Genomic DNA, 23,908 nt, shown 5'->3' with positions numbered 1-23,908 from the left:
ACTCCCATAAAATCATGTCATGATTCCCCACTGACAATTCAAAGAGCTACAGAAGCCCTGGGGAATGAACATTCTTAGTGCACCCTTGCAGTTAAATGGAGTGAGGAGGGTGAAGCAGCAGAAACTGTGTGCATTGCCTGCAGCCAAATCCTGATGCCACAGTGCCACTGCAGCTTGTCCCTCCTGGCCCCAAACCACATGCAGCCATGGTGTGTGCCAGATTTGGCTGTGGAAAATTTGTAGACATGTGCTTATCAGTGGAGGGTTTTGGATTAGATTTGGCAGATCTGTAAAGGAAATATCCTGGCCATGGTGGTTTGTGAGAGTGCCCATCTGAATCTATGGGGGGACCTGAAGACCTGTGGCATCCCACACTGATTATCCCTCCATGGTCTCTTCCACCAGTGTTGAGAAACCCTCTACACCTCTCAGAGGAATTAATTTTCTGTGTCCAGCTGTGTTTGGGGCCTTTGTTTATAATATTGAGGATGGTTTTTTAAGCAGCAACGTTATGCAGGGTGTGTCTCTCCATCCAGGGGAGGCTCTGTGGAACTACTTCACATCTCATGTGAAAGCCTTTTTTCTGATTTAGTGAACCCATTTTCCCACGAGCAGCTGCACCCAGCCCTTGTGCTGGCGTATAAAGTGGCATCCAGAAGGGAGACGCTGCATTGTCCCTGACAGAGGGTGGCATTGAGCAACAGGGTCCACTCTGAGTGTTTTTGTGGCACATGAAAGCCTCTGCTACAGTTTCTCATAGCCATCCCTGAAGGTGGGGCTGCCTTTTGAGTTAATTTAAACCTCCAGCTGGTTCATACAGGTTGTGGCTAGTTCCCACAGAATTGGCAGAGATTTGGGGTTAATAAAATACAGATACCACCATTTATCTTTGGACAGGAAATATATCTGTGGGAATGGGTGTGGGGATTTGGAGGATTTCAGGGTGGAAGAGGGCAATTTTATAGGGGAAAGACAGCTGTGGAGAGAGTGCTGTAATAAACATGTCCCTGTAGTGTAGTGTGTCTTTGATAAGGTGGGTTTAACGAGATAATATACTTTCAGTCAATAAATCAAGATTTTTGCATCTCTTCCAGAAGCTGGCAGTGGCCAAGACAATACGCAAGGTTGTGCTTAAAAAGAAAAGAAAAATGTAAACACATGAATTTCTTCTCTAGCTTTACAGGCAGTTCTTTTTCACTGAAAAATATCCAGGGGTCCCTCAAAATGATGCACTTCAGGTACATAGTTACCATCAACCCAGTCTAAGGCTAGTTTAGCTAACACTACACGATTATAAGCCTGAGATGTAATGCAGATAATTAGATAATGATATTTTCTAAATCCTGCAGATTATTCCCATTTATTTTATTCCAAATATTCTTTGCTTTATCTGCACATTTAAGGAACTTTTCTTACTTTAAAAGTGCATTTCCATGTCCACATTCTTTATGATTTGTCTGCACATTCAATTTGCAAATAATCTGTTTTTCTTACAGTAATTTAAGGACTGATCAAAAAGTTTAAATCTCTCAGTATTATTTTTCATCTCCTGTGGTTTCCCTCATATGAAATGTGATTCTTCTCAAATGCATTACTTGGAATAATTTAAAGACTGTGTTTTTTTTTTAAAGTATAAAGGGACCACTTCTTATGAATAGAATGCCAAGGAAGGAAAAGATTCTTCATTATGATGATGTTCTTCAGGGTTTCATATTAAGAGGTTGAAGGGGACTTGACATGATGTAGTAACATCTCACACTGCCCCATCAAACCCCCAATACCCAAAACTGAAGCAATCTTTCCATTATTGCTCTAGAGTAATACTGAAACTACCTCAAACACAGCTGCTTTTGTCATTTGAACCAATCAACATTTGGTGTTTAGGTGTCTTTTCAGTGGGATAACATTGTGTTTTAAACAGAAGCTTTGATGGCAAATGTTATGACTTAGAAAAAAATGAAAGCAGTCTCCCATCGTGGCCAGCTTGGCACAAACAGAAAACAAAACATGTTTTTTATTACTCTGATGTGTAAGATTAATTGCTTGGCACTTGCTGCTTTTGGGACAAGAATAGTCAAATGCGTGTGGCAGACATTCACATGGCTTAAAATAAGAGGAATTTTTATAGTAATACTGGGATTGTTTTATGTAAGTGGATTTGTATGATGAAGAGATGTAAAGACACTCTGATTTACTTTGGGTAAAAATGGGCTTGGTTTGATATGAAAACAAATCGCAGTAATTGAAATATGCATTTTCTCTTGATTCAGACCTCTGGAAGGAGGAATTTCACAGTGTAGCTATGTAAACTCTAAACAACTGCAAATAAGCAGTCAGCTGTACTGCCAATAAGCACTAATCCTTTTCTATAAGAATTCCTCTGAAATTGTGCAACTCCTGAAAGACACTTTAAAAATGCATTTATTAATTGTAACATTATCTTTGGGTTAGAATTTTTTTTATGCTTATCGAAAATGGAAGTTAAGTAAAGCTATACTGCCTGTGGTGAATGTTGCTTTCCAGTGAGAGGAAAATGGTAATGTGGGAAGGTTGAGGCATTATGCGTAAAAGGTACAGAGAATAAGGAGTGACTGGGGTTTCCAGTAAAGAAGAAATTATGCGCAGTGATGTGGCCTTGAGAAAATACAGTATGTACAAGTGGAAAAGATAGTCTTTTTATAAACTTATGAAGAAAATCAGTTTTTCAAACTTTGGACATTTCATATTACAACATTAGAAAGTATATATTTTTTCTGTTTGTACGCTTATGTGGGAAGAAACAGTCTAGAACAAAAGGCTTGTTTTGTCTTCCAGATGTGGTTGGTGTTTTTCTTCCATCATCTTTTACTCAATTTTTTTTTTTTTTTAATTTGGGATAATAGTTTCTATAAGAAATTATTGTGAATCATTCCCTCATTCTTATTTTCAAGTTTTTTCCCTTCAAATTCAGATTAATTATTTCTAAACCTAATTAAAAAAAAATCGTAAATACTTCCAATCTTTTTCTTACTGTGTCACAGAGTCGTGGAAGGACTTTTTGTCACTGAAAGAACTTGCAATTTTTCTCCTTAAATTTTGCACAGAATTTTCTGAACTTTGACTATAACACCGTTTATCTTTCTATCACAAGAGAAGCAGTCTTGAGTCCTGTAGTTACAAGCATAGTCAGCCTTTTATCTCAAAGAAAATAGATTTATCTAGGTAAATGAGAAGCTATGAATGAAAGGACTATAAATACTGCATTTAAGAAACTGACTGATAATTCAGTAGTTTGGAAGAGGTCAACAGTTTTTTTTCAGTAATACTGCAAAGGTCAAGTGACCAAAGTAGCATTGATTATTCCCTTGTAAATGGGGACAAAATAATTACAGGTACTTTGCTGCTTTTTAAGAATGGATTCTTGACCATAGTGCACAGTGATGTATGGATATTTTTACAAAGGTTTGTTTGTTGGCTAAACTGGCGATTTATCTCAAATACAGGAAAAATAAAATACATTCTCTTTTTATAGAATTTTTATAGTTTGAAAAAAATCTAAACCACATACCCTTTAACTAACTGCAGAAGATACACGAAGAACAAATAAGGTGGTACATTCAAAGTCTGTGTTTAGTTAAGTATGATTATGTTTAATATTTCCATATAATTTCCATTTTGAAAACTTGTAATCCTCAGAGCTCATAAATTGAGTCAGTGCTGTTCAAATTAAAAATGCTGCTTGGTCATGCAGGGGTGCTGAATTCTGTGCAAATAGTAAATCCTGCTTTAGCTACAAATATAAACATGAGGCCCTGAATTGTCTCCTTATGCTTCAGCTGAGCATATCCCCCCTCAGCAAACAGTGTAGGAGCTGAACTATCCCTTTTGAAACTGGGAAGTACAGCTGTGGATAGCATATTCAAAGCAGAGATTCTTCCATTGGTAGTGTTTCCCTTCACCCTAAGGAGTACTGGATGGAACATCATCATCATCATCACTTCAGTTATCCTGAGAAAAATCTTTGTGTCTATTTATTGTGCTGAAAAGCAAAATTAAAATCTTGACAAAAAAAGCATATGAATGTAAATACTGTAGCCAAACAAAGCAAAACTTGTTCAATCCAAAGATTTGAGTTCTAGCTGCATTGCTGAGTTTCTCTAGACCATGGTGTGGTCTGAGAGGTTGAGGTTGGTTGTGTTTGTGCCTGCATTTTTCATTGAGGACACCCTCTTACAACTTTGCTTTGCCTGACTGACTTGCTCTTGCTTCTTATATTTTTCATTAGTTTGCCACTCTCTTCTTAACTACTATATGTAAATTATTAGTTACTCTGTGGCCATAGGAATTTATGCCATTATGGAACCTATTGCAGGACTGGGACTTGAATTTCTTTTCCCCCTTTTTTTTTGGGTAATGTTCCAGGTGATTTATGAATATAATTTGTTTTGTGTTGCAAAAATATAGAGAAGCCTGGATCCCAGCAGAAAACAGTAGTACAGCTTTCGTGACTCTTCATGACCCTAATCTTCACTACTTTGATTAAACAGCAGGAGAGGAAAGAAAACCTCTTTCATAGCTTTCAAAAAATTTGCAGTACTTTTGTTCCTTTCACCTTAGTTTAGCTTGAAAAAATTACAGCTTTGGCTTTATAGCAACTGCAATAATTATGGCTACAAAAATATTTCAATTACAGCACCCTTTTTACACACTACTGTACATTTTTGGTAGGCTCTGTTTGGGGAATGAAATTTTCTATGTGGTGTGGCTGTGAGATGTAGCAGAAATAAGACTACTTGTCTTCAGATTTGGGCAAGGCTGGAAAAGTACATTTTTGAACTGCTTTATTTTTTCATCTTTTTAACATCTACACAGACATTCAACATAATGTGTAAATGCAACAAGTGAAGACAAAATTAGTCTTTCAAAAGGAGTATATTTTAAAAGTTTGAAAACCAAAAATACTTATTAGATATCACAGCATACATATGGTCTGTATGCCTTGTAAGAGGAAGAGGGGTTTGACTACAAAGAGCTGGTCCCTGATATAAATGCAGGAAGGTAGCTATTGGTCAATGAGTTGGGTGTTAACAAATCCGAGTCAAACACAGTCTTTTGAATAGCCTATAAAAAGAGCTGTGTGCACCAATAAAGTCTCTCTGCTGTATGAAAACCGTGATGTGTGTCATCTCTCCATCTCCAACACACCATGACAACTAGAAGTTCACAATAATAAATAAAGGTCTAAGATGTCTTTGAGTGCTTTCAAGTGAAGGAATGTTACAATCAGTGCCTGAAAAATGACCTTTCTCTGACCGAGTGTAGCTAGGGGCTCACACCACACAATAAGGATGCAGTGGGAAGAGACAGTGTGTATCTTCCTCTAAAAGTGGCAGGGAGCTGCCATGCTGTTGGTATTTTGGTAATGTCAATGAAGATGATGATGAAGGTATCACAGTAGGATAAAATCTTTTCAGTCTTTAAATTACACTTGCAGTGAGCACCCATTCTATTGGAGTGGGTGGGAAAGAGGTTATGAACAGTGTAGTTTATAAAAAATGTATATGAAAGAAGGGTATCTGTAGAGAAAGCAAGAGTGGACATCTTGAAGGATAATTCCCAGTCGAGCTGTCCTTCTGCCCCTCATGACAGGCTGTTTTCAAAACAGGTATTTACTTCAGCATGTGTAGAACCTGTAGAGCCCACTGCCCTGGTGAGGGAGGCAATGCACTTGGGATGGCAGTACACACAGAGAATGTGCTCCTATGAAATCCCTCACTAAAGTCTGGTGAAACCCCAAGACCAAGTACACTGTCCTACTTTGAAGCTGAAGATGAGAGCTAAATACCCAACTCTACATTAGTGGGTCTGACTGGAAAGGAGAAGCAGCATATAGTGATATTCATGAGCTTTTAAGTCTCTGGTACATTTTGTAAGGAATCTATTTGGTTGACTTTGTGGAGGACATTTTTCGTTTTGTTTGCTTTTTTTTTAGCTTTTTTTTTTTTTTTTTTTAATCCACATTGCCTAGGTAAAATTGCGAAGTGCCAATAGCTCATCAAGGAGGCAAATATCTTTAAACTGACTCTTAACAAGATTGAGATTGGTTTGTGACATTAGTGAAAAAGAGTACACATACATCTTGGAAAAAAAGGTGAATCTGGAAATACAGACCTGCCCTCCACCTACATGGTTTGTCAAGGTCATAATTCCCAGTGTGTGCTCTAGTGTTCATGGTGCACACACTGAATTCAAAGATGATAATTTCCTATAAGTTCTACCTGGTGAACATGCCCTTTTCAATTGTTTGCATCTTGGAAAGCCTACTGAAGTTAATCTGAGGTTTTTTGGCCTGAGTTGGGAGTCTTTGGGTACTACAAGGGAAGGATGGTAGAGCAGATACACTCTGTAAGTCCAACAAAATTGAAACAAGATGGTTATCAAGAGTGCTTCTTAGAGAAGCAGAATCCCATTTGTGTATTTCCTTTTCCCCCCACATGCACTTACTCATGAGGAAAAGGTCAAGGGAAAATTAAGGTAACCTATGGGTAGATAAAAAGGATTTAATTCATTGTTCATGTAGCTGGAATTAGTTCTTATGATCTGTGTTCCATTCACAGACCAGGTCCCTGGGCTGTAGCCCTGTTTCTGATCTTCTTGGTGCCTGGATGGTCTGCAGCAGGATTCCACACAGATGGCTCTAAGGCTGCTCTTCAAGTTTGTTGTGAAAAATGGATTTACTTTACATGCTGAGTTTTCATATGCACTGTCTTCACTTGTACTCTCTTCAAAAATATTTCCTTCCTCCCTTGCACTTTGTTTGCTTTGTGTCCAGCCAGATACTTGTATTGCATTAACAGAAAGAAATGAACTTAAGAAAGCAAGGGTTACTTATTCTTATATACTTATTCTTATATACTTACTCAGCAGTCTCTAGTTCAGAGACTGCTGATCTTGTTTTAGATTGCTGTCTGTCTTCTGGGAGAAAAAAATGCTGAATATACAAATTTTTCAGCTAGCAGATGGGTAGAAAGTAAAGAGAGTTAAAAAAGCTACCATGATTCCAAATCAAGAATACATAGTATCTTCCTTTTTTGGTTTACAGGGTATGCAGTCTATGTCTGACTGCTTTGTATATGAATGACTCCTGACAGCGCTAGTGTAAATGGCTGTGGTAGTGTCCTTCAGGCTGACCAAAAGCCTAGCATTTCCATCAATAAGAAGTGCCACAGAAGTTTTATAAAGTAAAAATGTAATTTGTGTGCCTTTCCCACAGCTGTCTCCATGCCTCTTTCCCTTCCACAGGCCTTCTGACACTCAGTTCCCTCTGGTGAGGTTTGCAAGCTCTGAGCTGATGAACACAGAGTGAGTTGAGGAGCTTTGGGATTGACTGGTCTAGGCCTTGCTCTGCTCTTAGAAGTATGCATGTATTCTTACTCCCACAAAAGTGTATTAAGGTAGCAATATCATTTTGGCGTCTTAAAATAATTGGATATTGTTGCTGCATTTTATTCAAGTGGCAGTGATGGACACAGAGATTGGTCTACAGATCTGGGTTATATACAAATCTGAGTTCACAGGAGATGGCAACAGCAGTGGTTGCAAGGAAGTACCGCTGGAAGGACAGAAGTTCTCTTTAAGAATAGGCTAAAGGAGCTTGGGGACAAGCAGTGCTGTACAGAGGACTTTGAAAATAGTTTCTTGATCTTTGTTACTGCCATTTTCAGAGAACTGGGACCTTGTGTGTACTCTTCGTGGGACAACAAGTGGTCCTGATGGCATTTTGAGTCCTTCCTCATAACAGGTGTGAAACGTAGTTTGGTTTTGGGCATATCAGTTAGAAAGATGTCCAGCCTTCATTTTCATTGACTAGGATATTCTCTCTTCCCATGTAATTCTTTTCACATGGTCTGTAACTTTATGTTGTCATGCATTTGGGGGCCAGTTTGTTAATGTACCATTTACTCTCTGTGGGGATTGACCAGATCAGTTCCTAAGTAATACCTTACATTCAGACCATGTGTTATGTTTTTCTAGAGAGACAAACATAGTTTTATTTGTATGTGGGATTTGTGTGTATTTTTAAGAAACAAGTTTAAAGCAAGCCTAGTGGGGCAAAACTTGAAGTTTGAAAATTATTGCTAATTGAATACAGGTGTTTCAGAAGCTGTCCGGTCTCATTTTTCTATAATAAAGGGTTAGTGTATTACAGTACCATGTAAAACACAGAAGAGAAGCAGAATTTGTTACAGTTCTAGTAAATGGAAATAAAAATGGGCCTTTTTTTAACTGTTATACTTTTTATAGGTTTTTCTGGTCCCTCAAGGCTGGGGTGAGACTCAGGACACAGCACAGGATTTTTCAGTGTGTAGAAATAATCTGACCTGGGCAGATTTTTGAAAACTATGCGTACAAACTGCATCTGCCTTCATTTGAAAATAAAGTAATCATAGAAACACAGAATATGATGAGCTGGAAGGAACCCACAAGGATCATTGAGTCCAACTCCTGGCCTTGCACAGGACATCCCCAAGAGTGACACATGTGGCCAAGAATATTGTCTAAACACTTGAACTGTCAGGCTTGGCACTGTGACCACTTCCTTGAGAAGCTTGTTCCAGTGCCCAGTCACCCTCTGGGGGAAGAACCCTTTCCTAATATCCAACCCAAACCTCCCCTGACACAACTTCAGGCCATTCTCTTGGATCCTGTCAATGGTCACTGCAGAGAAGAGATCAATGTCTGCCCCTTCTCTTCCACTCATGAAGAAGTTGTAGACTTTGATAGATATATGCAGGGTCAGTTGGAAGGGTAATGATTTATTTTGCATGTCAAAGATGTACATCTGTGTACACTGAGGATGAAATGGGCAGGTGCTATTTAGACAGGGATTTTCAGAGAAAACTGGTTTTGACTAGCTGTTTAGCTCACTGTTTTGATGTGACACTATTGTGGTTGAAGGTTGTTATCTGAGATACCAAAGTGAGGACTCATGATGTTAGGAGTCACTATTTGAAGAGCTCCATAAATTTCTACCCATCAAGTTAGACAGTTATAAAAATGTTTTCTTTGACCAAGTGCTTTAAAAACAAATTTTAAAGATAAAAGGAAGTGAAGGATGTGTAAAATACAACTTTCAAAAGGTGTAATCCTTTTGGTTGTGTAATGTCATAAATGGCTGTAGTGATGTTGACCTGTGCTTCACCTCTGAGGCAATGACTTCATCAAGTGGATGTGCAGGTTTTTCTTTCTTTCACAAAAATATTTGACTTTGTTTCAGGAGAAATAACTTCTGGACTTTTTGAGTAATCCTGATTTTTTTTGAAAATGAGACAATTTTCCACTTTTTGGGTTTCCAGAGAAGCAGATTAACAAACCTTCATGAATGTTATTCTAAGTCTTACAGTAGTCATGGCTTCTTCTGGGTAGCCAATTTTAATTTTTCATTTATTCTAGCCAAGAAAGTAAACTGGCAAACATTCAGTCTTTACATAATTTTGTTTTTGCAAAGCGGGCAGCATTGGGTTCATGTAGTGTACATAGAATACCACAAATACCTCAGTTACTATTTCCTAAAGCATTAAGGTTAAGCAACACTAAATGTAACAGTCTTACATAAGGATTTGAAGTTTTAGGAAAATATTTAATTTACCTAGCATGAGCTGGGACTTGCTAGCAATGAACAATTGTTAATTTAGGATCCACTAGATTATTTGCAATATGTTTTTATGTTGTTTTGGTTGCTTAGGGTGTTTTTTTTAATGCCATTTCCAAGGAAAAGATGTAGTCAATTTGTAAAAGGTAGTTGTGATGGTAGGTCTTTGAGATGACGTGCTACAAACTGGCAGTTACAGGAATGGAAAAGTCAGCTGAGTCTATTTCTACATAATGAAAAGGGTTTTCCTCTCAGAGGCCTTGGAAAAACTTGCCAGAAGTGGATACTGACAACTGTAACATGAGCTGTATTTTTTCCTTTTTGTTTGCTTTTTGAATGTTATATGCTGAGAGAAGTCTCTTCTTTACAGATGAGTAGTGCTAAAAACAGGTTTCTGTGGAAAGAGAATTCTAATAACTTTAATAAAAAGAAAACCTAAAAATCCTTCCACATTTTTAACAAAACTGAGCTAAGTAAGCCTTTTCTTTTTATCCTGTTGCTTGTGATAACTCATTTTATTCTTCCTCGCCTGACTGAGGTATTTTTAAAAAGAATCAGATTACCTGTGGGCAGAGGTAAATAATATCTGCTATCTAGATTTAAATATCTACTGTGTTGTGTGGAGCTTTTAAATTGACATTTTTCCATTCTTAGTCTCTATTAAGACACACTATACCAGTAAGCCTAGCATATAAATTTGCCTTCATGCTCTCATTTGTAACTGTTTTCATGATTTCAGGTTATGGGGAATTCCAGCTGTCACGCTTGAAATCAGTCTGGATTGTGAGGAAGCTGAGAGTAGTTGTCTGGACACATTAATTTATCTTGGGAAAGGAAAGAAAGAAGTGCAGTGCATTTTTAGAAAGCTTTCTCAACTCACATCCTTCCCTCTGTTGCTCTCTAAGATGCTAAAACATTACTGACTGTCTTGGTTTGAAAAGACAAGTGTCCACTAAGGAAGGCAGGAGCCTCCCTTGAAATGGAAAATGCTAGCTCACTCCCTCCAAATTATTATGATTGTGAAATTAAGGGGCTCTCAGGCAAAGATATGGGAGTAGGAATAACAGTGCTTTATTAGGAAAATACAAAAACAAAAATTGCAGTAATACAAAGCAATGCTGACAGAGTCAGAATACAACCTGACACCCTGTTGGTCGGGTGTTGGTAGCAGTCCCATTAAATGGTGGCTGCAGTCCTCCTGGAGTGACAGATTGGTTCTGTTGAAGCAGTGATCCTGTAGAAGGGTGGAGTTTTCCTCTGGAGGTTCAGTGGTGGTGTAGATGGGCTTGGCCTTCCTCTAGGAATCCAGTGGAAAAGGAAGCTAGTCCTCTGGGAATCCAGTAGGAAAATACTGCTTGTGGTGTTCCAGACCTCAGATTATATCCATATAAGAATGCTTGGCTCCCCTCCCTGGGCAGAGCATCTCCCAATGGGATGATGTAATTTTATCAGTCATGCAGTGAAGTTCAATAGCACATTAACAGAAAATATTTCCTGGAGGGAGGATTGGTTGTGGAAGAGATAAAGAAAACAGCCCCACCTGGTTTTAACAGGTGGCCAATTAACAGAAGATAACTGCCCCACCTCTAAGGGATGGCAATGGAATGCACACCCAGCCACATCTTGTATCTGCAACCTAAGACACTGACCCATTGCCTGGCTACTCCATGATTACTATAACAAGACCATTAGAACTTGTGGTACAGCAGCTGTTCTTTGTCCCCTCAGAATGTGTGTGAGATTGTAGCCTCTTCAGAATAAAGTTGTGATGCATTAATGAAATAAATCCTAGCAGTAATACTGCCCCATGATTTAATTATGGTAATAAAATCATTTGTACATGGATTCAAAAGTGCTTCATTAAATACTTACACATTTTATTAAGGAGAACAAGAATGTATTCATATCTCATGAAGTTTATGCTGTTCTTTCAATGCGTTTGTAAATATGGACAATGTCAAATATTGTTTACCAGAAATAGGCAGACTAAAATGGTCTGGAAATTCAAGAGTTCCAAAAACCTGCTGAAGAGCTCTCTGGCTCCATATTGTAAACTTTTTCTAAATCTTGTAGTGCAAGGGAAATTTCAGGAAGCATTGAGAGCTTTAAAGTGTCAATATATGAAAAAAGGATGGGAAAGCTGATCTAAAGGGCTGTAGATTGACATCATTGTATAAACAATATAATGGAAATGCAATTATGTCATGCTCAAGAAATTAAAGGAACAAAACCTACTTCATTTAAAAAAGAAAAAAACCCAAACTCTCAGTAATGAATTAATAAGTTTGATCAGTGAAGGTAGCTATGAAGATTGTGATAGAATTTTAGGGTATTGCAATTTCACTTAGCATTATAGGCACTATGATTTAAAAAGAGATAAAAAAGAAATGATTGCACAAAATTTGTATATATAGATGTTTATGTTTAGCAGACTGATGTAGAAAGGAGATGTCAGTGTAGGATTATTAAGTGGGTTATTTCTAACTATGTTCTACAGAAATCAGTGGAAAGCTTAAAATTAGTTATTAAGTCTGAAAATAAAAAAAAAAAAACACCTAAAAAGAAAGACTAAGCAAAGATTAAGTAGTCACCAGCATAAATGCTTGTGCACTAGCAGCCTTCACACACATATAGGTACATGAGGTTCTTGGATACAGGGTCTTAAGGATACAGTAATGATTTTTGGGCACAGATGATTATGAGATACAATATCATGATGAATCACCCTAAGACAGGCTTGTCTTCTGCAAAACATGGACCTTGAGAAAGATTTCAGGCTCATAGCAGACCAACAATTGAATGTGAATTCTCAGCATGACAGTTGGCAAAAAGAAGCAGTGAGGTTTTTGGGTGTACATACAGAGAGAATAGTGCCTTGGAGTGGGTCATCTTCTGTATAGATTTTTACTTTGGCTGGGGGTAGAATTGTGTGTTCACTGATGAGATGCTTTCTGCTTAGATGATGTTGTAAAAAGCTATAAAACCTGTTCAGGTGTTGCAAGGGAAGGCCTCACTTAGAAATTTGAACTAATCACAGTGTTTTTATTTTAATGAAGGCCAAGAGGCACCTAAGTAGCTATTTGTAAACTACTAGAGAAAGATGTGACAGAAACCTGTGACTGAAACGTGATGTCATGTCTATTTAAAGAAGCCAGACCCAGAACCTTTTAAATTCAAGAGGGATTCCTGTAGGACCTAACTATATGTGTTCCAGGAAAATACACTGTAGCTAAACAAATTAGTTAATGTGGTGAAATATTAGCAAATAAATTGTAATGTCTGGGACATACAAGAAAGTAGAGTAAGTGATACAGTCTATTACTGCCTATTAGGATAATTTATTTTTTAAGAGGGGATAATTGAAAGTATTATTAGTACCACAATATTTTTTCTCTAAGAGTTTTCTGTTAATAAAATAGAGACAAATTATAGAAAAGCAGTTTCTCTGTACAGGACTTTTGAAACATTACCAAAGCAGAGATATGACAAAATCCCACAGCCAGTGAGATAAAAATGGCAGATTGTGGTTCCTATTCCTTGACTAAAACTCTGTCTTGTTCCAGCCAAATTTGCTTGAATTCCTGATGTGTGTGGGTTCTTGGTAGCCTAAAGTTAAGGTTGTAAAAGGCAGTGGTTGCTTGCCAAGACATTGTGCCTTTATGATGTTGGACTCTACATTTATGTGTTGTCATGATGTTCCTTAGTCTGTGTCTATTAAAAATGACAAAAAATATTTCTTAGAGTTATCACACTACATTTTCAGTTGGAAATTATGTTCAGAATCATGGATGTGACGTTTGATCCTTGCTCTTTTGTTACTTTTCAGATTTTTTTAAAGACTTTTTGGTACTAAATTCAAACAGAAATACAGTCATAAATGGCAGAGGCCTTGCTTTCTTGCTTTCTTCTGCTCTGCTAAATCAGAGAGGAAAAAAAAAGAAGGAATATATGGCCATGTGCAGTTACTGTGACAACACTGAAAAATTGCTTTGAGATGATTGTTCTGTGAGAGGAGATAGCAAGCCTTTGTTATCATATTTGCTAGGGTAAGCTTTCCAATTCAGGCATGGGAGAAGCTTACACCAGTTCAGTGACTCCAGTCTATACAGATTAGGTATTCACTGCTGTTACTTATTAAACCCTAGCAGCATAGTTGTTTCTGTTCATAATTCGAACTCCTTCTATATTACACTCATAGTTGTCCTTCAAGACTTCTTTCAATTACTGAAGCTGTGCTTCAGTCTATATGCTATGATTTGCCAGGTTTTGTTTTTCAGGGTTCAGAAATGTCTTTAACCTATACCACTTCCATAGCATAGCAGCCTTGTGGTGTCAAAGGATGATTAATTACATGTAAAAGCTGCTTGTGGAAATCATATCCCTTGACAAATCCAATTCATTAGGGTTATGCAACTTACACAAAAAATGTACAGTTTCCTTTACTTGAAAGATATTTCAGTTGATCTCAAACCTTCTTCACATTGAATCTTTTGACTCCTTCTTGGACATCAGGAATACTTAAAAGCTATCTGCAGACTGTGTCATCAATATAGGATTCAACACAGGAAGCAATACATTTGGGTATACTGAAAATGAAAGAAACTGATTCACTTTATGTGTGAATTGTGGAAGGATTGTGTGAAGGATTGTGAGCAGAAGGGAACATGTGGCAAAATTAATAACTGGGCAGCATTCATAATTTTATTCATACATAAAGATCAATGAGTCTGTGAAATGTATTTCCCAGGGCTGTGGTGGTGGAGAATTCACAATTTCACCATTAAAATCAAGCAGAACACCAGGAAACAATAAAGGTGCACTCCAATGTTCATTAAAGTCAATAGGAAACTTACCTTTTGAATTTAAAGGGCATTGGACTGAACTCTGCGAGACCATATTAAAACACGTAGAAGTGATTAAGTACTTATTATTACCATACTGCAGTAATAAAGTTACAAAAATAGTAGGTAGATTTGAATTTAACCCACTGCCTACATTTTTATTGTCTGTGTTTACATAGTTGGTTGTGTAAAGTTGGATTAGGTGGCAATTTGCCTGATGATTTGTGTTTGATTGTTGCTGTATGGCATGCTCTTTTATAGTCTTGTTTCTCTCTATACGTCACATAGGCTGATAACAGTCCTTACTAAAGTTAATACACATAATATTCTTGATTTTCTGTGAGAGCAAAGCTACCAGCTTCTGTGAGTTGTAGTGTTGTTATTTAGTAGTCTCAGTATGGTACAACGCCTACCCTGGGATTAGGACTGAGAAAGGGGCTGCAGGCATGAGTGTCTCTTCTGCTGAGAGAATTAACAGTGCTGCAGATCATGTGTAGAGTCCTTTTTATGGGACTGGAAAGAGGTCAAGCTATGACTACTGCTTCTGTATCTGTTGTTGATCAGCTCTTTACCAAAAAAGCACAAATCACTCCAAGCAATGTGCAGTTTAAACTTCAGAGTGCTGGTGGACATTTGTATTATGGTAGGGAATTTAAGGGCTAGCTGAAGGTGGAGGAGGGTAAATGTCATCCAATCTGATATTTGCTATTGTTCATACAACTAACCAATGATTTGGTAATTTGGTTAGTCACTAATCTTTGACTTCAGAGATCTGTGGACAGTCAATATATTGGAGAGAGCAAACGGTTGTCTTGAAAGAGACCAAGCAGGGTGGTCTGAAAGACAGTTAGTACCCAGATTTCCCACATCTGGAAGATGTAATTTTAAAGCTATTGCATCTCAATTGCTTCTTGCGGTTGGTGGAATATATTCAGAGAAACCCACTAACCAGTGCAAGGCAAAGTTGAGAGTTGGCCTATCTGAAGGTTTGATGTGCTTACTTACGGGATTTATTTATTGCCTCAATTTCATCTGTGTTGAATTAATGCTATGTTTTTAAGTAACTAAAATTTAAGAGGAATGTTTGTCTATGAAAAGGTAGAGCATTTGCACTTAAGTTTTCTGGTAGGTTGGATTTTGGAAGTCAAGACTGAACAGAACACAATGAGCACTTTGTCCTAGCACAGCAATCTGGATTTAGGCATTGCATGTTGTGACAAATGGTTTGAATTTTATGCCTTGGGTTCCAGTGACAAGAAAAGGTGATCCTTTTGTCTCATCAGCCAGATAATATGGCACCATTCTATACATCTGGTATGAAGACTACAATATGAAAATAAAGAAACTGAAAAACTTTCTTCTTTTACAAATTGAGTTTTCCTGTGCTGAGGATGGGGGAAATGGTAAATTTTGCATTGAGAAACAAATTTGAAGATGGATTTTCTTGCCCCTGTATGTCTGTAATCGTATTTTATAGCCACTTTAATACCTTTATTCATACATTCATTTGATATTGCAAAACAACAAGGGAATACGGAGTTTTCTGTTTTTTTAATGGGAGGTAATCTCAGTCAAAATCTAGGATTTTGAAACCCCAGAGATGAAGATTATTTGATCTTTGCTTTTACAGGAATAATTTAATTGCTTTCTATCTTTTTTAAAGAAAATATTTTAATTGAAAACCACTTGATTTATAGGTGGGCAAAATATTCCACTGCTTTTGTTTATTGAAGACTATATCCCAAAAGAATAACTTAAAAAAAAAAAAAAAAGCTTCTGACTTGTTCATTGTAATGTGCTTATTCCTGTTTGACCTGGAGAAAGATGAAGAAGTAGAGAAACCTGCCTGCTGTGTTGAATCTGGTTGAATTGCATATTTAATTAAATGATCTTGTTTAATTGAATGTATAATTGTTGTAGATAGAAACTTGCTTGGCTATATGCATAGGTGAAATATGTGTTTGTCTTTTGTACAGAAAAGAGTCAAGGACGTCATCTCTCCAATTGTATTTGAAGCTTCATACAGTCTTGGGGAACATGCAATAGAAAGAGGAAAAGAGGACAAGGAACTAACAGCTCTGAAGCCCATTCTTCGCTGGAAGAAAGGACAGAAGATAGCACAAAGGAATCAGGTCAGATTCGGACTACGTTATTTCCCAAGAAGGCCTGTGGTTGAACTTATGGCAGAGTTGTCTCCAAAAGTGGATTGCCAAGCTCTGGGTCATTTGCACAGTAGCTTTTTTGTACAATCCTTACTATTGCTAACTTCATTGCTGCTCTGTGATGTAGTAAAGGCTTGTTGCCTCCAAGGCGGGGCAGCACAAAGTGAGGTCACTTTCTTGTTTCAGGGTGTTTGTGCTGGGAAGTGAAAGATGAGAGGTCCTACTCCTTCTGCTTCTTCCCTTAATGTAGGAGGTTCTTGTGAAAGGCTTGGTCCTGGACATCTTTCCAGGTTAAGCCTTTGCTAGTGCAGAAGGGGACATGGGAATTGTCTGAGGGGAAAACAGTGGGCAGAAGAACAAAAAATTTGCCTTACTGAACTATCCTCTTTTCTTGAGGACTTCATACACCCAGTCATGTGGCGAGGGAAACCTGTTCCTGCTGTTATTGTAGGACATACCATGCTAAAATAGGATGGTTTCATTCCCCTCCCCTCCCCTCCCCTCCCCTCCCCTCCCCTCCCCTCCCCTCCCCTCCCCTCCCCTCCCCTCCCCCCTTTTTTTTTAGCTGTGAGAAGTCTGTCTGGAGTAGATGGTTAGATCTGGTTTTTAACCTTAAGAAATTAATTTTCTACTGATATGATAGCATCATTATCTGTAGCATTGCTTTCTGAGTCTGCTCATAAGGTCCCTGAATACTACTTAAAAAAGAGTAACTAAAACATTTTATTTGCTATTCTGTATAACCAAGTGCTTTGAACTGTATTTGGTTATAATTCTTGCACTTTAGAGGCATGAATTTTTATTCAAGTATGCTTTATTTTTATAAATTTATGCATGAAAGATGTATTCAATAATTACTTGTTTTTATGAAGAGGGACTGTGGGACTGTTGTATATATAAATTTTTTGTTGTTGCAACAATATGATGGGAATTTATAGAGAACTTTGGAACTTTAACACTGCTGTAAACCTGAGTGTTACATGAACAAAGCTTCTTGTATTTTTTATTAGTGGGCTTAAGCTCAAAAGGTCACATCTTGCCCTGTGGGTGAGTCTCAGATCAATGTTAAAATACCTAAATGCTGAGGTTGTAGAGCAGGAACAAAAATACTTTGGGAATTTCTCTGATTTGTTTCCTTTTGCAATTTGGATGGGAGAGAACCAGTTTAACAATCCCTTTTCATTTGTTTTCCAGATGTTGTTCAATTAGATTAGTAAGAAAAGGATTTTGACACTGGGTATGCTGGCAAGCGTGCTTTCAGCCAAGGATATGACAAGAACTTCAGAGTTAGTGTGGCAGTCATGGTGACAAAGCCCTTATAAAGTAGCCTCAAGGCATGGTGCTAGGGTCCTCAAAGACTAAGTTCATGGGAAAAGTGGAATGTAGCATTCTCTTTCAAAAGTCTTTTTTCTTGTAAGTCAAAAATAATTTTAAAAGGCCAAAAAGGACAGTAGGAACCAAAATTATTATAATAAACAGTTTATATTTTCAAAGACTCTAATGATTATGGAGGAACCTTACATTTTGGAAATCCAGTTCAAGACTCTAGTGTTTTCTCTTTTCAGACGATATGGCACAGGTGAGGTCAGGTAGACAAAATTAGTGTTAGTATGAGTACTAATGTCTTTAAATATAGCTAGTTTTGTGTTGTTTTCAAAAGCCCTAGATCTTGCTGATCCAGAAGTGACTTTTTATTAGTCTCTTTGTTTCCTCCCAAATCCAGTTGCACCTTCATCTACAGGAAAAAGTGAGTAAGTCTTCTTGCTTCAGGGAAACTATTTTGTGTTTAGAACTGGATTTGGCTTAGTTCTTTGTAAATGGTTTGTACTATAACATTTATTTTTGTATACCCACTGTATAAATACATGTTAACCAAGAAGGAGAAAGCTATCCTGCCAAATACAGTGGGAATTTGTTCTTAGTAGTATCCAGTAATGTATCTTAGAGTGCAAAATGTGAAATGTGATAGGCTAGAATTCTGCCTGTTTTAAATACTGTAATAAAATCACCAGTTACTATGTGGATGGAGATTTTGTTTTAGGAAAATATTGTCAGTAGATTTAGTTGTGTCACTATCTCCAGGACTTTGTGAGTGCCAAAACTGTTTGTTAGTTAAAAGAGATTGAAAATGTCCACAACCTTCTCTTCTTACTATGCCAATGTCTTGCAGTGAAAATTTGTGCCCAGTATTGCACTTCTGGGTGAATGAGATGGCATGATTCTTGGATGAACTTCAGCTTTTTAAAGCAGAGGTCTGTTTTTTGAAATACTTGTGTTTGAAAAGATGCTTAAGTAAATGAATTAGCTTGGTTGGCAGGCATGAGAGAGTAGAGAAGGATTTTCATGGAGATGATTTATGAACGCATCTAGTGATCTTTAGTTTGATGCACAAATAATGCCATTCTGCATTTTAAAACATGCACATGCACCACAATCTCATACTGAGAACAAAGAAATGACAGATCTGGACAGGATGAAATACAGTGTCCATACACACAGCATGGTCTGGGTTTTTCAGTGATGTCTTCTCCAGAGCAGAGATCCCTGTGTTCCTTCTTGAGTCAAGTCATGTCACTGTCTGCAAGCTGAACTGTGCCCATGACATTTCTTGGCATTGGAGTGGCATCTTTATTCTGGCAAGCTGTTGAAATGTCTCTTGGCATGATTTTAACCTATGCCAACTACTGCATTCCTAGGCATTGGTCAGGACTTAGGATGCTCCTGTCTTGGAGGCAAGGTCAATTCATTTTACTGGCGCAGCTGAGTAACTTAGTACAGCTGTCGGTAGTTGGGTAGGTGGTACATTTGAAGATGAATTGACTTATACCTAGGCATATTGGAAGCCCTTGGAAGACTGCAGGGATCAGTCTAATTGTCATGTTCCATATGAAATAGCTTGCCACAAAACTCCTTCCTCCTTGGCAAGGCAAGCTCCCAAATTATCTTTTGCATTTATTCCTGCAGAGATCATAGGCCACCCTTCCTGCCTAATTGCAATTGTTTTCTCTTTGGTTGGAGTGGGATTGCTGAAAGCAATTTATATTCTTCTCCATCATCCCTTCAGTGGTGTCTCTTTTACTCTCGATGAGTTTGGTCAGCTGAAATAGTGTACAGATTTGGCCTAGATGGTTTGACAAGTGGCAATGTGCTAGTCAGAGTCTTCCACTCAGCAAAATGGATTAATTCCCCTGTAGTTCTCCTCAGCTGGAAAAGTTTGGTTCTTCCTTAGCATGTAGCACTGCATGGGGTTGTTGTGAGCAAGATGCAGAACCCAGAATTGATCTTGTTAAACCTCATACCATTGGCTTTAACCCTTTGATCTGGCCGTCCAGATCCTTATGCAGAGCTCTTCTACCCTCTAGCAGATCAACACTTGCATCCAACTTGGTGCTGACCACAAACCTTCTGAGAGTGCATTTGATCCCCTTGTCCAGATCATCAGTAACCATATTTAACAGGACTGGTCCCAGTAGTGGGGACCTGGGGAACCCCAGTAGTGTCTGGATACCAACTGGATGCAGCACTGTTCACCACCACTCTCTGGGTCCAGCCATTCAACCAGTTCTTAAAACAGCAAAGAGTGCACCTGTCCAAGCCATGGGCTGCCAGCTTCTCCAGGAGAATGTTGTGGGAGATGGAGTCAGAGGCTTTGCTGAAGTCCAGGTAGACAACATCCACAGCCCTCCCCACATCCACCAAGTGGGTCAACTGGTCATAAAAGGAGATCGGGCTGGTTAGGCAGGGCCTGCCCCTCCTAAACCTATGTTGTCTGGGCCTAATGCCCTGGTTGTCCTGTATATGCCATGTGATAGTTGCCTTTTTCCTAACTTGCTGGAAATGAAACTCGAGATGATTTTACTGAGGAGGTAATATAAGAGCAGATCTTTGTTTGAAGGTTTTCAGAGGCAGTTATGGAAAGATGTCCAGAAAAGCCCACCCCACAAAGATGTGTACATATTTATAGGTTTTAGGAAATTAGAATAATTGATAAAAACCACCCATTAGGAGGACAAGAGGTGATTCAATTTCCTCCCAGGTTAAGCCCCTTGGTACTAGCTGTATTTACTCTATGAAATGTATCTCAAAGAGTGTTCTCGGCCTTGGTTCCCAAGAAAACCCAAGATAGGATGGGGACTTTGCACCACTCGGGGCTTGGAGCTCTGGAATTCGCTTTATCTTTCTGCCTAGGAAAAGGCCATGGAAAATTACTGGAAAGACTAACTACTAGTACAGTAGGCTACAGAGATACAAATACAAGTGCAAAGACTACAGAGAACATATAAAAGAAAAAAAGGCAAAACCCAAACTGGTATCATGATCACACTCAAGATGATCAGTTCCATAACTGTGTCAGGCATCAAGATCAGGCTAACAAGCCTGTAGTTTCCAAGATCATCCTTTTGGCCTTCTTATGGATGGGCATCACATTGTCCAGCTTCCAGTCACCTGGGGCCTCTCCCAGGATTGATGGTAAATGATGGAGAGCAGATCTTTGACAGCTTTTTCATCAGCTTAGGGTGGATCCAGCACTTCCCTTTATTGAACTTCATGCTGTTTTCCTCAGCCCATTGATTGTGTCTGTCCCCATCTATTAGCAGAGAGCAGATTAACCCTTCCACCCAATTTGATGTGTCCTGCAGATTTACTGAGGGTGCACTCTATGCCCTCATCCAGATCACCAATAACTACTTGAAAAAGGACCAGCCCTAAAACTGAGCCCCAGGGAACACCACTAGCGACTGGCCACCAACTGGATTTAGCTTCATTCACTGGAAGTCTCTGGGTTCAGCTGTACAGCCAGTTTTTTACTTGTTGAAGATTCCACCTTCTGAAGTACTTGTAGCCATGAATTGCAGCATTCCAGTCTTGTGAGTCATCCCACTTAATTTCCACGATGGCAACTACATCATAGCTTTCCCGCTGCACAATGGCCTCCAGCTTCTCTTGTTTGTTATGACACTGTGTGCATTGGTGTAGGTGCACTTCAGCTGGGCTATTGATTTCACCCCCAACAGTGGTATGCTGCCCCTAGGCTCCTCTCTAATGAGCCTGGTCTTACTCCCTTCCACCTTCAAACCTAGTGCTTTGATGAAGCCTATGTGGAGCTGAGGGAGCTTGATAGCTAACCTTCATCCCCTGCACCATGCAGTGCCAGCACACTGGTTTCACTCCCCTAGTATTCCTGCCTGTCATGTGTTCACTCAATTAGGGGTATTGTGGAAATCATGTATTCTCATTTTAGCCAGCACATCTGATGAAATCCTGGAATGTTTTTCACAGTAATAATTGCTCTTCTAGTGGGAATTTAAATCAGCTACTTTGTTTTGCTCAGCAGCATATATTAATGGACTGTTTCCATGAGTAGTATAGTAAAGCATGGGATGCCTCAAAAGAATCAGTCTATATTTCTTTTCTTGTGGTCAGTAGACATGTAAGTAGAAGCTTTATTTTTCAGGCAACTTGAATATTTAAAATCAAAATAAATTCAGGTGTAAAATCAAGCTTATGTATCTATATTTAGGCACATTGATATAATTGGTTTGTAAAGCTATAAACAGAAATTACTTACTAGAAAGGTTAGTGAGAGTTGCTTACAGCTCAGCATTTGAAAATTGGATCATATATCCTGGTTGCTAAATAAGAGCCAGGAATTCAGCTTCAGCAGATAACATGTTTTAATCAAATAGCATCAGGATCTAAAAACTGAAGAATTATTAGAATGACAAGCCCAGTTATTGAATTTTTTTACTAGCATGATCTAATTGCTAAGTCATTTCTGCGCATACCGCAGGGATGGTAAATTTACTGTAAATCAGTGTAGATGTTGAAGTACTGTATTTTTAATCCTGATTATTTTGCATAGCACAGGTATTCCCTCAGAAGTCTGTGGCACAGTTTATTAAATTAAAGGAATAGATCTTCAAATACCAAAGGCCAGCTCTGCCATTTTTTAAGGGATGCTACTTGAATCTTTTATAGACCAATGTGTGAGGCAGATGTTAAATGTCTGATCTAGAGTGAATCGCTATTCTTTCATCCAGTCCATAAAATGACATGTTTTCAAGGGTTCTTTTGAGAATTCTGTTTCCCTCCCTTTTCTTCAAATACTGACCTTCAGCTGTTGCTTTCCCTTTCTGTGAAAGCATAGGCAGAATTCTAACTAGAATAGTGCTCGAAACCTCTCAAACTCTTCATAGTACAGTTTGGTTACAACCTGAAATTTCCATGTGTTTTCCTGAATTATGGTAGATTGGATATTTTGAAAAGCTTTCCCCCCCCCCCCCGCCCTTAATTTATTGAAAGACTTCCAGTATTTTCTGTGGACTGGAGTGGCACAGGAGATATTTTATTTTTTATGTTTCCTGATCTCTCCCCTACTTCCAGAAACATAGACTTGTTTAATATTAGATAGCCATTGAAAGAAAGTGAAGCAGTTTAGTAAATCTGGTATGAAGTCATAGATCACCTTCCTCAGAGCACAGAAGTCTGATCATTAGGCTGAACCCAGGCTTCTTCTTACTTGTTTTACCTCCTATCAGCGTTCAGTAGAGTCCACTACCAGCAAGAAGAAAAAGGAGAATACCTACATGCCCAATACCCAGCAGCTTTATGCTTAGGATGGCTTAGGATGCAGGAGCTAGAGATTTTTCTCTCTCCTACTTTCTTTTACATTTACCCCTGGTCTTTACCACAAAATGTGGAATTGAGTCCTTACGCTTCTCTTCAACAGGCATAATGGACAAATATACTTTCTCTGAGGCCCTGATCTGACTACCTATGTAGACATATTCCCTTCCTAATCAGCTCTAGATCTCCCCTTACTGTAGGTTTGATTGTGTACAGATGTGTATTTTCACTTTTTATAATTAGTGTACTTTAGTGCAGGCTTTTTAGCTTACCCTCTGGAGGACGTGGGTGCCATCCATCTTTCCTAACCCCTCAGGGAGATATCTGTCACATTACTGGACCTCCCAAGGAGCAGAATCTTTTTTACTCAGAAAAGTTGGCATGCAGAATTTGAGAAAACTGTGTTTGTCAGGAAGGTTTGGTGACTTGGTGGGAACTGCTCTGGAACAATTTCCCATAGCTGCTGGGTTCTGTGCAGCAGTGGAGAGAGTGCAGGGAGGAATCATGAGCCCTGGAAATGCTGGTTTTGGCTCTTCTTTCCTGAACATCTGGTGATAGCAGGAAGTCTGAGAGACTCACTGAGAATGAACTTTACACTAGTTTTGTGTTTATACAGTGAAGATGTGTCCTAGAAGCACTGAGGTTTT

The 23,908-nt window shown here is 38.5% G+C and overlaps 1 protein-coding gene across 1 annotated transcript in view; it reads left to right on the top strand.

Annotated features, from left to right (window-relative positions):
- The window catches only part of ITGA9 (integrin subunit alpha 9), a 218,031-nt gene that overhangs the window by 87,747 nt on the left and 106,376 nt on the right, over positions 1-23,908 (top strand). The window contains exon 16 of the mRNA XM_021546471.3: positions 16,449-16,604. Coding sequence (XP_021402146.2) covers positions 16,449-16,604 — 156 coding nt within the window. The remainder of the gene's footprint in view (positions 1-16,448; positions 16,605-23,908) is intronic.

Source organism: Lonchura striata, chromosome 1, assembly GCF_046129695.1.
Source record: "Lonchura striata isolate bLonStr1 chromosome 1, bLonStr1.mat, whole genome shotgun sequence".
NCBI lineage: Eukaryota > Metazoa > Chordata > Aves > Passeriformes > Estrildidae > Lonchura > Lonchura striata.
This window is presented reverse-complemented; position numbering and strand designations above follow the sequence as displayed.